This window comes from Ascidiella aspersa, chromosome 5, assembly GCF_963924565.1.
Source record: "Ascidiella aspersa chromosome 5, kaAscAspe10.2, whole genome shotgun sequence".
Lineage (NCBI taxonomy): Eukaryota > Metazoa > Chordata > Ascidiacea > Phlebobranchia > Ascidiidae > Ascidiella > Ascidiella aspersa.
In genome coordinates this window covers 27,725,607-27,739,278 of record NC_139451.1, presented here as the reverse complement: position 1 = coordinate 27,739,278, position 13,672 = coordinate 27,725,607, and the positions used below count along the sequence as shown (strand labels likewise).

The window sequence follows — 13,672 nt, the reverse complement described above, 5'->3', positions numbered from 1 at the left end:
ATTGGTATCATTCAATGTAAGATTAGGTTTTTCAGTCAAAGGCTGCAATGCAACATAAATTAGGTATTTTTAGAACCAAACTTTGTTAAGAACGAACCGAAATTATTGCACATGCCATATACCGAATAAAAGGTAATACATTTCCTAAAACCTGCATCTTTACTACTGGCGTACGTACCGAAAGAGTTAATGCGACACAACACTTCTGATTGGTGCGTTGTTGCATAAATGTAAGCGTAATAATAATTCACTAATGGCCCGATCTAATAGAAAACTGTAACATTTAGAAATGCTTCGCGACCCACTTGTTGGGAAGCACTGCTGTTGTCTACTGGTACCCCCAAAGCGAAACCACCATATTAGGACGGTACGCTAGGGCGACTGTAACGTCCAACATAGGCACATTACCATCGGTTTTTTATAAGTCGTAAAAGCATGTTCACATTAGTTGCCAAATCATGTGCTTTATTTGCCAACATATGTATGGACGTTGTGTATCGTTTGAGTCTTACATTCAAGTTTATTTGTAGTTTCATGTCGCTAAACTGTAGACTTTGCTGCATGTTACTGTAATACTTGCTTACTACGTCAAATAATAGTGATTGTTAGTTATTCTTTGGTTCTTTGTCTTGAGTTAAAATTATAGGACTCCAGCCATAAGATCGAAATAACAACAACATTAACGACGGAATAACACACTGTTCGGAATAAGACTAAAATAAGGCTGATACCTAATAGTCGTAGTACAGTCTAAATCGGAATAAGTCATAAACCCGTCGGAACAAGACCTAAATGGCCACATTTAGGTCTATAAAACATTTTAACTAACCCTAAACCCCGCCCGTAAGTTAATCACTAAATCCCCTAATAATTTCAACCCTAACCCATTACCCACCAAGTACCCCAAAGAGGGCCAGAAAATCAGGTGCCATAACGGCGCCCTTTAAAGTAAGGCGCCTAAAATTCGACTCCAAAACGGACAATGCCATTATACTCATGGCCCTCGATCGTCACATACCCTCCCCCTACAGTTTCGGGCGTTGTTTTGGTCATTTAGGCCTTATTCCTAAGAATTTGTGACTTATTTCGACAGATTTATGCCTCATTCAGACGATGCAGTTCTTATTCTGTCGTAGATATTACTGCGTGTTTGGCTTTATTATGTCGTTGGTGTTAATACTGTGGTTTTATTGATTTTCTGCTTCAGGGTTTTATTGATTTTCTGCTTCTTGGTCCTTTTTAGGTATTATTGTGTGTTCTCAAATTAGATTGAGAATTTACATTCAATATTTTTCCTTGGATTTTGTCAAGAAACGTAAAGTTGCAAATTTAACAAGGATTGGATGCCGAAGTACTTATTCACTCAAATCGGCAAGAAAGCAGTAGCCTATGTTTGCTGTGCAATGAAATTGTTGCCGTGTTTAAAGAGTACAACATTAGCCGCCATTATGCGACTTCATTTATCGATTAGAAATCCGGCCCGCCAAGTACTTTATTTTTCCATATCAGGCCCGCCGACTGGAGAAGTTGCCCGCCCCTGATTTAGGCCTACAAGTTAATAGAAAATATATCACTCTTTTGTTTATATTGCATTTAGGTTTAATAAAACTACGGCAATAACGCTCGAAAAGAACTCCTCTGCACTAGCTTTTAAAAAAACTATAATAAGGCAGCATGCTTTTATTAAATATCTTTAAATTGTAACTAAATAGCAAAAAAGCACTTGAAGTACAGGTAATATTAGCATACAAATTTTGTTTACTTATTTCTTTACGGGCTCAAAAGTCTATTCAATTTCTGATCGAGGCCGAATAATTAATAAAAAAAAAAACAGTATCTCTATTTTTAAATCGATATTCAACTAATTACGTCTTTTGCTTAATTTAGACTAAAACCCTTTTGTAAACTTTCTAAAAGAACTGTTTTTTATTGTCACTGACTGTTAAATTAATTTTGCCTTAATTTAGTTTCAAAATTGTCATCCTGTCGACTTTTGCCGCTTAACAAAGACTGTTTTTTTAATTATGTCAAGTGAAAAAGGCCACGACTATTTGTTCGACTTTCATTCTTGAAAAATACGGCTTTAAATGCCATTTTTAGTGTAAGCAACCAGAGTTTCTTTGTCAAATAAAAGAGGCTTAAACAAGCTGGTTCCGTTTAAGAGCCAAAAGTCGTTTTGGTCAACAGATGCGTCGGTCTATAAGCATTCATTCATTTCAAAACAGGTCGGTAAGTTGAGCCAGAAATTGCAAGAAAAATGCTATTGTCCGTCCACTTAGTGCATTACCCACTTTTTTTATGTCTTCGTAATAACGTAACTATAGGGCTAGGCAGTATAATAGCGTACAACCTATTTATCGCACTATTAAAAACGATAAGGTGCTGAAAATGTCGATAACTATTCTATTTTGTTGAGATCCCGGCTAAAATGAGTTATTTTGAAATGACGAAAGTCCAAGTCAAGTTTGTTGCAAAAAGTAACAAGTCATCAGTTGCTTGCCCAAGTCAAGTCACTATGAGAGCATGTCAAGTCAAGTCTTTGACGTTTTACTATAACGTTAAAGTAGTAAAATGGGTAAACTCATCCAAATATTATGAATGAGCTCTCGACTAAAAAAAAACTATAACGAAACATACAGCAAACAAATTGTTTTACGTGCAAAACTGAGATAAAACCTAATATTTTTTTAAATAAATTTAAAGTTATTGACAATACGACTTCCTTAGAGACGTGACAATGTACATCAGAAGAAAAACAGGCCTATTCAAGTAAATGTCTAACTTTGGTTGGCTTAAACATGTTCTAGTAAGAACTTCCAAACACTGCACTTGAACGTACGAACAGACAGGACATTCGTGATAAGTTTTTATATTGGTTTATCCTTAACCTTTTACATATGTAGTTCAGTCGCTGGAGCCAACGACCGTTATTGAAGAGATCGTCGGTTCGAATCTTACGACATTTAACCTGGCTCTATTTTATTACAATTGAAAATTTTGATTAGTTTATTGATTCGACGGGTGGTAAGCCTTTGGAGACATGACTGTGTATATGAGCGTTTCGCAGCACAGTTCCTTTTTTATAGAAGAAAAAGAGTTCCCCAAGTACGTTTATAAACCCTGTTAGCAAGCCAGTAAAATGCAATGTTTCTCTTTTCGCTGTCAAGATCACCTATCTATATACCCACTTGTTTTAAAACGGCTTTTATAAGTTGGTTTCTGCCAAAACTATTGGTTTCCAAGTGTAGCGAACTTCGAATCCTCCAGGACTTGACCTTCGCACACCGTTGCAAAAAATTCTCAAATTCTACTTAGCGTTTTGGTTGTTATTGTGAAGGATTGTATGAGTCATTGCATTGTATTGTTGTTTTTGCGCTGCTTTTTTCGCCGTTTTTTTGCTGTTAATATTGATGCTTTTCCGTGCAATCTCTTCGAGCTCATCTTATGTGTACGAATGTTATTCTTAGGTTTGAACATTCATATATCTCTGTATTTCCGTCATTTATGTTTCCGCTATAAAATTTCGTTTTTCTGTTATTGTGAATGAGTTTTGCGTCAATTTCCTTAAATTTTGGTATGAGTAGTCCTAATTGTATTGTTGTTTTGCAATGCGTTTTCGTCGTTTTTTGCTGTTATTGTGAAAGGTTTTTGCGTCGAACTCCTTCAACTTGTGGTATGAGTGATTGTATTATTTTTATTTAGGCTTTAAATATGCGTTTATGTTATTTCCGGCAGTAAACTTGCGTTGTCGTTACTGACTTTTCGTTTGTTATCTTATGTTTCTTGTTGTTCCAATGTATCACTTACTTGTGTGTTGGGCATATGTTTTTGTATTTTCTTATGAACATTTGTACAAACAGGGTGCAGTTGACTCGATGTACCTTACGGTCCTTCACTGCACCCTTGGACAAACAACTGTAATTTTTCCTTGTAACTTCGTACTGACTTTTAGTTGTTTCGTTTCCAAAAAAAAATAAAAATCGATCTAATCTACTAAGCGCCTTTAAAAATTGCGATGTACAGCATATTTTACGGCAACCTTGTAGTCGCATATATTACCGTTAGCGGATCGAACAAAGCTTACAGTAGGTTGAAAGAGGCCGCAGCCTAGCAAATAGCTGCATACGTTCGCTGCACGCTACAAAGAAACACGACTCAATCTTTCAGCGCCAACGATGCTAACGGTTACCTTAAAATTCACCCATGCGGGGCAAACCGCGGTTGCACTTAGAACAATTTTGCTGGCCAAAAACAAGAAACTACATCGCAGAGTCGGGTTGAGCTCACGCCAAGTCAAAGCCAAGGAACGAAAGCAGTTTCGATTTGGGAACATTTCAAAGGCAGTAAACTACTTTCCAAGTTAAGCAATTGGAAATCCGCTCAAGTTTGGCCCGATTTTGTTAAAAGAATAGATGTAATGTACATATAAACTTTAAATTTTAGATTATCCTGTAAACACAACATGCTTCTTCATCAAACATTTTTCGAAACAACGACAAGAAAAAAGTAAAAATAATACTTGTACTGCAATTGGAATAAGTTATGACTTTAGATTAGGGTTTAATAAACAAATGAAGCGATTTTAGGAAAAGATTAGCATTCTAAATAATGTTTTTTTAGAAATTTTTTGTACAGTGTTAATCACAAATAAACTTGCGAAAACTGGAGTTTGCATTTATATTTGTGCTGTGTTAAACAATATGGCATTTTGTGATTTGAGTAAACATAATTAAAAAGTTAAATACACTGATTAATATAATTACTTTGCAAAGTATAATATTACAAAATCAAAATCTATTTTTGCCGATATCAGAATGTTCACAAATGTCGATGCGCTAAAACTGCACACTTCGAGTCCTGCAGCGGTGACCTGTAAGTGGATTTTTTTCTTTTGCAAGAAACTACAAGTGTTGAAGGTCCCTTAAAGGCTTGGGTTAGCCAAATATTTCTCGGTTTCCGATGGTGTCTGAAGGAAGCATACTCCTGTAGTGTAGTTTAGGCGCGGGTTGCCTTTGTATTGCTAATTGCGGAAGCAGGTTCAAATAACCAGATATTTTTGTTTATTCAAGTCAAATAATTTTATAAGACCTGTTTTTCTAAAATAAATTTTAAGCAGACTTACTTAACTTGAGACTTAAAGTTTTATCGTTTACTTAAACTGTAATTACATTTATTGCACGCTATTCAATTAAAAATAAATTAAGGTAAACCAAGGTAAGGCATTTTACTCTCACAAAATGTAGATAACATAAAATTTTACATTTGTAATATTTGCAGTAATTCAGAAAGAAAAATATTGATAAAACTGAGAGACTTAAGCGTCGTTGAATTATGGAGCATTTTCTGTAAAACCTCAAATTAATAAGGAACGAAGTGTTAGACAGTATTTTTACGAAGTAAAATCGAAATATAATAGCTACTAAAACTTCATTTAACTGGAGTTCCAGGTGTTAGTAATGTATTTGTCGCCTATCAAATATACTTATTGTATCGACAATACTAACAACATAATGACATTTTAATTCTTTGCAGAATTTATAGATTAAACTTAACCGTTTTATAATTTGATTGTTTATTCAGTTTCTCTGTAAAACCGAATTCTTTGAAAATGGAAGGCTCAAGAGAAGCGGTATTTTTGTTATTTATTATTATATTTATTAATTACGTGAATACCTAAAAAAAATAACGGACAGAAAAACGTCTATCATATGCCTGTTGTAGTGGACATAATACAACCATTTACAACAACGATTTGACAGTAAAGTTTAAGTGAAATACTTTTTTGTTATAGAACCGTAACGCTGCCTTTTTTGCTATTTTAATAAAGCAAACCAATATTATCTAATACAGCAAAACAATATGAGCCCAGTATAACCTTTTGGTTAACTTTTTTGTGGGCGAATTTTGTGTACAACTGAAAATCAAATATAGGCGCTTTGCTAAATCGATATATGTGAGCAATGTTCTTCAAAAACTTAGTTATATACATTCAATATTTTGTTAAGCCATTATAACTGAAGAACCTAAATAATTCTTGGGAGTGAATATACTGTTGCTGCAAGGCATTGTTTCATTTTCTTCCTCACGGAAAAAACAATTTTGCAATTAATTTCTTGAATATCTATGATTCTGAGAGTGGTGTTTGGTCAGCAATGTGTGTCTGTAGTATTCATTGGTTGTAAATAGTTGTCGCATTTCGGCCACGCATATTCTAAACGAGGACCCTAAATGATTGACAAATGTAAAAAAAAACTATTTTCGTCTTAAAGTCACCCAGTTCGTTTTTAAGTAAAGTTTGTCTGTTAAATTAGGCCTGACGGACCGAGACAATTCTAAGAGGACACAAATCCTAAGCAAACCTATTGTTAACCTAGGCTGGTTTAAAGTGTGATTCCTAAAAGTTTAAGTCAAAATAGAATGCAGTAAAATACCTTACCTTCACCTTCAATCACCTAAACCTTCCCTAAAAAATCTTTAAATCCCCTCGCCGTATTTCAAAGACTTAAACCAGTATCCCTAACTGCTTTTGTGCCGTGTTATTAAATACCTCCAGTAAGACAGCATTGCATTCATTTCTTTAAGATGCTAATAAATCTTAACCCAATCGGTCAAACTTTTGAGGCAATGGTGTCGACAGCACCCTACGTTTTTGTCTCTGACAGTTAAAGCCAGACTGAAGGTCATTCTAGAGGTCACACTATCAATCAACCTTACGGGGCATTTTTACCGATGATCACAGTTAGCCTTAAGCCGTGCACTGCAACAAAATGCAGCAAAATATTTTCTTTTGGTTTAAACGTAAATGTTGCACAACCTTTTTCAAATTATTTGCCCAGGTATGTGTTATTATATGTTCAGTAGATTATTTGTTTTTCTATTTCAAATATCCTACAAGTACCGTGCTGGGTATCACTATACCCTATATGATGGTATATATTGCAAGTTTTTTCTAAACAATTATTTAATTTTGTCTAAGCAACTCTGAATATAGAAATCATAATTAAACAATGTTGTGAGTGACAGAATTAATTAAAATAAAGAACAAAAGTCATAATTCAATTCATTAAAAATCAATAACTATATATATACTGCAATAAAAATAAATTAAAGTTTAAATTTTAAAGCGATTATAAAAAATATGTTACTGTCCATTAATTCTGACAGGAAAACTCCCTTTTCGGTTCGGTTTGTCTTCTTATCTCTGGAGGAATTTCCTTCTTCACCATTGGATTTCAGTTCGCCGTTTTAGGTCCAGTTATACCAGCACTCAATCAGATGTACAACGAAACCTACTTTGTAAGTATACGCCAGCCGAATCCAGCACATATTTCAAGTCATTTATATCATGGATAGGCTTGGATTTACTGCGTAATACATTAGTGAGGTTGTTCGATCGTTTGATTTTTGTCGGATACGGATAATTTTAGATAACTTTTAAACTAAGAAGCACGTATAGGTACACTATGAACGGCACTGTAACGTAGCTTTATAATGAATGGTAAAGCTAAAAATAATCGAGTAAATCGACATTATCTCGGTACGCATCGAAACTTATTCATCAAGGCAAGACGATTATAGAGAAAAAGATCCAAGGGTAATATGTTAACCGTTATACTTTAGCCATGATTTTCTGTGACGTTAAGAAATTCAGTTAGCTCCAGTTCAGTTGTTAGCTTTCTACACGCTCTATAAAACTATACTTTGGAAAAATGTCACTAAATTAGCTACACAACTTAGATTGTGGTCGGCTGGATAAAAATAATTAGTAAAAATAATTAACCTTAGTAAAAATAATTAACCTGATGTTGGGTATTTGGGATTATCAACTTGCATCAAGAATGAGTTGACAAAACTAATTCGAAATGCATCTCAACACAGTTGCAAGGTTGAAATCTCCTTCTTTGCATGCTTAGGCCAGAAACGAAATACCACCTTGGTAAAAAAGAGAAACGAAATTCGACCTTACTAAAAAGAATTATTTAACCTGATGTTGGTTATTGGGGCTGATCAACTTGTATTGAGAATGAGTTGTCATAACCAATTCGAAATACATCTCAACACCAATGCACCGTTGAAATCTAATTATATTCATGCTCAGTCCAGAAACGAAATTCACCTTAGTAAAAATTATACAACGTGATGTTGGGTATTGAATTTGATCAACTTGTATCAAGAATGAGTTGTCATAAACGATTTGAAATGCATCTCAATACAGTTGCAACGTTAAAACCTAACTCTTTTCATGCTCAGTCCAGAAACGAAGTATCACTCCCGGAAAGCACATGGCTCGCCCTTCTCACCCTAACAGTGTCAATGTTGTTCGCTGGTGGTTTCGTCGGTGGAGTCACGTCCAAGTTCTTTCTGACGATCCTCTCACGAAAGCATTACCTCCAGCTGGCCCATTCCGTCAACATTGTCGGCCTGCTTCTCTTGGCGCTGGTCGGCGGCATCACGAAATCATATGAAGTTATGATCATCGGCAGATTTGTTAGCGGGTTCTCGATTGGAATTTACTACAGTAAGCTGTATATTAACCTTGCGTATCTAAATCTACACTTTCTAGATCCATGGGTATAAAATTCTGTGTGATCGTTTGTAACAGTTGTCAAGCTTATGAACTGTTCACCCTTTCATAGGCTCTCAACACGTTGTTGCCCCACTCTAGTTTAACCGGCTTATATCTAAATTGATATGCTTTTGGCCATTCCACTCATATCTATTCCAAACACTTGTTGAGAGGTACCCTTTTGAAACAACCCAGTATAGCATTTGTTGACCAATTTTATAAATATATAGAATGACACCGAAAGCCATCGCAGACTCACCGAATCTGTTGATCTATGATGCAAGCAGAGCAGACTAGAAAAACAACTAGCCTGCAGTGAGGATCGAACTCACGACCCTCCGGTCAACCGACTTTTTTTGTTTCATTGAATATGTAGAATGACTTTAGGAGTTTGGTTTGTTTGGTAAGCTGTACATTTTTTGGCTAACGACAAACCATTGTTGAATAGCTTTGATTCCGATGATGATGGTTGAAATGAGCGCGCCAAGCAAGAGAGCGATGTGGCAAAGCAGTGTAGCTGTTGCATTTACAGTCGGAATGCTCTTCGCCCCTGCCATAGCACACCCCATGGTAACGTATACCCTCTTTGTATTAACTATTCATGAGAAAGTCGTCCCCTATATGGCTTATTAACGGGTTGTCAATAGGCCTGTCACGCCAAAATTGGTCCGGCCAAAATCGGCCGACCGGATCGATTTTGGTCGTAATCAAGCGCCAAAACTGGTCTGGTCGGATCGATTTTGGCGTTGGAACAGCCGCTAAAACAGGTCTGGCTAGGGTAAGGGTTAGGGTTAGGCCGGATCAGTTTTGGCCTAGCCGGACCTGTTTTAGAGGCTGTTCCAACGCCAAAATTGATCCGACCGAATCCGTTCTGGCCCCGGACCCAATTTCGCGCTACCGGCCCACCACCACAAATTTAAATCTTTGGCATGTAACAAATTTACTGCAAACTAAATTTACTGCAAGACTAATTGCAAAATAAGATAAGCGTGATAAGTTTCAATAATTTACTATTTCAAAGTGTTAAAGTGTCATTCGATGCTGCTGTTTACTTACAATTTCAAATTTTAGATTTGCTTTGGCATTTGGATTAACTATTTGGTCCAGTATGGTTATTAATCAATGGTGTCATCATTCCAAAAGCGACACCAGTTCAAATTGTATAAACGTTTGTCATGACGCCGAAAAGGTCTTTGAATAGCCTATTTAGTTATAATTTATTTCTTGTTTATCAAGTTTTGTTTGGCCAATTTGATGCAAACAAAAAACGTTTTTGTGTTGCCTCAAAGGCTTTAGGGAATCTTGGCAAGTGGCCGATAGCCGTTGGGCTCGGCACTATTCCTTCCTTGGTCGTCCTAGTCTTCAGTTTTTGGATGCCAGAATCACCTTACTACTTGATCCGGAAGAACAACCAAGAGGAAGCGATTAAAGCGTTGATGAGGCTGAGAAAAGGAAGTGATGTAAGTGGCAGACATTGCGCATCATAAGGATATGAACTGTAAAGGACTATGAGTAAACGGCAAAAACATATTACCGGGGATGAACCTGGGCTATATGACATTTTCTTTGCAAGAGCTCTTTTTCTCGTTACGAGAGTGATTTTCTTCGTTTGAAATTTAAACTTTGTGAAACGTTTTTAAGATACACACACGGAAAGCGTGTTTAATAGATGTGCAACGCCTGTTTTATTCTCCCACATAAAGATATATAAAGACCTTTTTATTCGCAAAAAATCACAAAACCGATAAGGTTATAAATACAAAAAAAAACATATTACCGATATATGAAAACGCCAATGAATTCATATTTTATTTGCAGAGGGTCATAACCAGATCGGATACTTATTATTTCGAAATGCCGAATAGATTATTTTCAAACCGCTACGGCCGCCTTATGGTACAAGCAAACGATTAATTGTTAAGTGTTTTTAAGAGCGACTTTAAAAAGGAGTTAAACCAAATCGATGATGAAGTAAATGTCACCACCACCATTGTTGGACTGAAAGAAATGTTGACGACCAAGCAATACAGGTTCGTTTCAGAAAAATGAATCCAATAAAATGTGTTCGTTCAACATTCTAGCAGCTGACATGTTTTTTTCTCGTTCAAGTCAATAAAACATTTACGCAAGTTCTTTAACGGATAAAATCTTTTAAAATTACCATGGTAAAACACTTGAAGTTTGTTTTGTGGAATGTTTTATCTTTGCGGCGCATAGATGTTAACAGTCCACTGCAAATAAATCGTGGACCTTTTAAAGTCGTATTATGTTGCGCTAAAATATGATTTTTTAATAAATTGTCACAGAAGACATAGTTTTCGTTTTCTTTCTGGTGCTGTTGTCACAAAATTTATGTAGGATTTAGTTTCTTTCTTAATTTAACGTCATTGACCATTATTCATAATAATGTATAAAAAAGCATAGTCGAGCGATCTGAAATGGGAAAAAGGAGGTGTATACCGAGTTTATAGTTTTACACTTTGTTTAGTCGGCTTTTCCTAGTAGTTTTTAGGTATTTATAGATCATTTCCTTTTTCATATAAGCACAGTTATTAGCGTAAATTGTCAATCGTTGGTTTCGAGGTGCTTGTGTGATATAGGGCTGCTATAATCATAAATCAGTTTATTTTAAATATAAAACGTACTTAATGTTGATAGCATTGTAAAAACGACAGGTCATCTAATATGCAACGTGATTTCAAAACACTCTTACTCATACAGAAACCAGCTTATCGCTGTAGCTGCCATTTACACCGGGTTTATGCTGGTTGGTATCAACAACTTTGTCGTTTACACCGATGTCGTGTTTCTCCAAGCTGGAATAGCTGAAGAATTTGTCACTTACTGTACCATTGGTGTTTTCTTCTTGCAATTTCTTGGCGGAGTGGCCGGGGTAAGAGGTTTTGGTAGGAATGACACACTCATAATCGATAATTATGTTTATATTTTCGACTTTCGATGATTTTAGTGACGGTTGTAAACTTTGTGGGGTCGAAGCACTGTTAGTTAATATCTTGTCAACAAACTGAGAGTAAGATGAATAATAGCCCTTAACTTAAAAAAAATGTTTATGTCCCGAAGAGAGATTTAACCAGGGTGATTATTGCAGGTATAGGAAATAAATCTGTGGTTAATATTATACTTAAATGCAGACTTGAGCTAATTTCATTTCAATGGGCACAAGGATCATGTGAAATACAAATTTGTTTCCGTTTAGTGTTTGCTAAACTACAGTTTAGTAATGCTACGTTTGACGTCATGAACACCCATTTCTCTATAGGAAGCTTGTGTTAGTTCTTAAACTAGTGTCCTAGTACATAGTTTATCTCACGTTAGCTAATAGTCAATTGTCAAAATTTTACCTTTAAAGAGGCGCATTTGAGATCAATCTTACCTCCTCTAAGAATAATGTTCTTTGCCAAAACTCATGTTCGATTAGATGTACTTCATCAAACGTTTCGGTGCGTATAAAGTGAACGCTGGAGCATCTATCACGATGATAATTGCACTTACGATGTTCATAATCAGCCAAGCAACTTTTCATCTTTCACCTAGTGTCATGCCAATCTTCGCTATTATCTCAACCGCATTGTATCTTGTCAGGTAAAAACTTAACAGCAGAAAATGTCAGGCTGTCGCAATTTATTGTTTTAACAAAAGTATTGAAGATAACAATTTACAATAAAGAAAAGGTATTAAATGTCAACCTTAGCTGATCAGGTATGATAAAATCCCGTAGGTTATTATTTTATATTAATAGGTTGGTAACACTGATAGATAACTCCTAAGGTAATGTGTTTATGTGACTTGGTACAAATCAGCGTATTGCAAAATTCAGCAGTTTAAAAGCTCAGGTTTGCAACTGTTTTTTTTTTGTTTTAATTAATCTCCCCTTAGATAGATTTTAACTCTGATATTTTTTTATTGAAAAGACTTAGGGCGCTAGGAAACGTTTTCCGTTAAAATAGACCGAAGTAAAGGTGGAAATAACTGCTTTATTGTCACTAAGTCAAAACCCATCTAAACATTGCAATATATACATATAAACGTTGCAATATATACATCTTCTTTTTATCGCAGCTTCTTCGGAGGCACCCATCTCGCCACCCTCGTGCTATTAGGTGACGTCACATTCATGTGGTCTTGCTCATGGCTGGTCAGCTTCGTGCCTCCCTATCTGCAGGTTGGCTTTCGCGTTTTAAATCTAATGCCGTAATTGGTGTTTGCAAGGGTTCAAAATGCTTGCTATATTTTTCTTGGGCTTTCCCAACTATTTTTAGGCGACCCCTTGACTTTCTTAAACTTTTTTACTTTTCTAGTAACTATCACAACATGTTTTCCATAAATGTACGCTTTTATTTAAGTCTTGTTAAAAGCAGGTAGGGATTTTGCTTTGCCTAAATTCGTTAAAAAAGTTAGTAAAGTCGTGTTATTTAGATGCACCACGTTAGGGGCGATAACTATTATGGTATGTATTGAGCCCGTCTACCCACCCTTTAAACTCTCCTGTTTCGCACAGCCGTTTAATACCCTTCTAATATTTTTACTGACACAAAAAAATCAATTAATCAAAATACCAACAAATGTTGTGTTTTATTCAGATCGCCATGGGAGCATATGCGATGTCAATATGGCTCGTATGCACAATCTTGTATCTCATCTTCCAACTGGTGTTTCTTCCGAATACAAAGGGAAAAACGCAAGACGATATCCAGGCGCATTTTATGTGATAGAACAAAACGAAAAATAAATGATTTTAGCAATTTCGGAAATGCTTTTTGCATGACAGCCAAGCTCTACATATTTTTAAACACTTATTATCCCCTTGGTGTTGTGTTTTACCTGATATTTCTTGAACCACGTTTTTTTAATTAATAGTCTTCGAAATGAGGTAGTATTATAATACCAAATTATATTTCGCTTTATTTAACTTTGTCTTGTTTTGGTTCATTCACTTCACCTCACTTGGTTTGTTCTGTTGCCTTTCTACATTTGCGTTTTTCACTTACGACCACTAATTGTTTTCCGCCTTTGTTTTATCGCTAAGGGCAACTCCTTAGTTTCAGCAATGGCTGAAACTAAAGAACCCCGCAAGTCTGGTTTTGA

General features: G+C 35.7%; 1 protein-coding gene across 1 annotated transcript; it reads left to right on the top strand.

The window, feature by feature from the left end:
* The first annotated feature begins 5,608 nt into the window (after positions 1-5,608).
* On the top strand, positions 5,609-13,296 carry LOC146145739 (solute carrier family 2, facilitated glucose transporter member 5-like). Its single transcript, XM_083390662.1, has 10 exons — positions 5,609-5,629; positions 7,165-7,296; positions 8,251-8,518; positions 9,015-9,136; positions 9,856-10,026; positions 10,499-10,596; positions 11,288-11,459; positions 12,006-12,169; positions 12,647-12,749; positions 13,168-13,296. The coding sequence occupies exons 1-10, from the start codon at positions 5,609-5,611 to the stop codon at positions 13,294-13,296; spliced, it is 1,380 nt and encodes a 459-aa protein (XP_083246788.1).
* Positions 13,297-13,672: the final 376 nt, after the last annotated feature.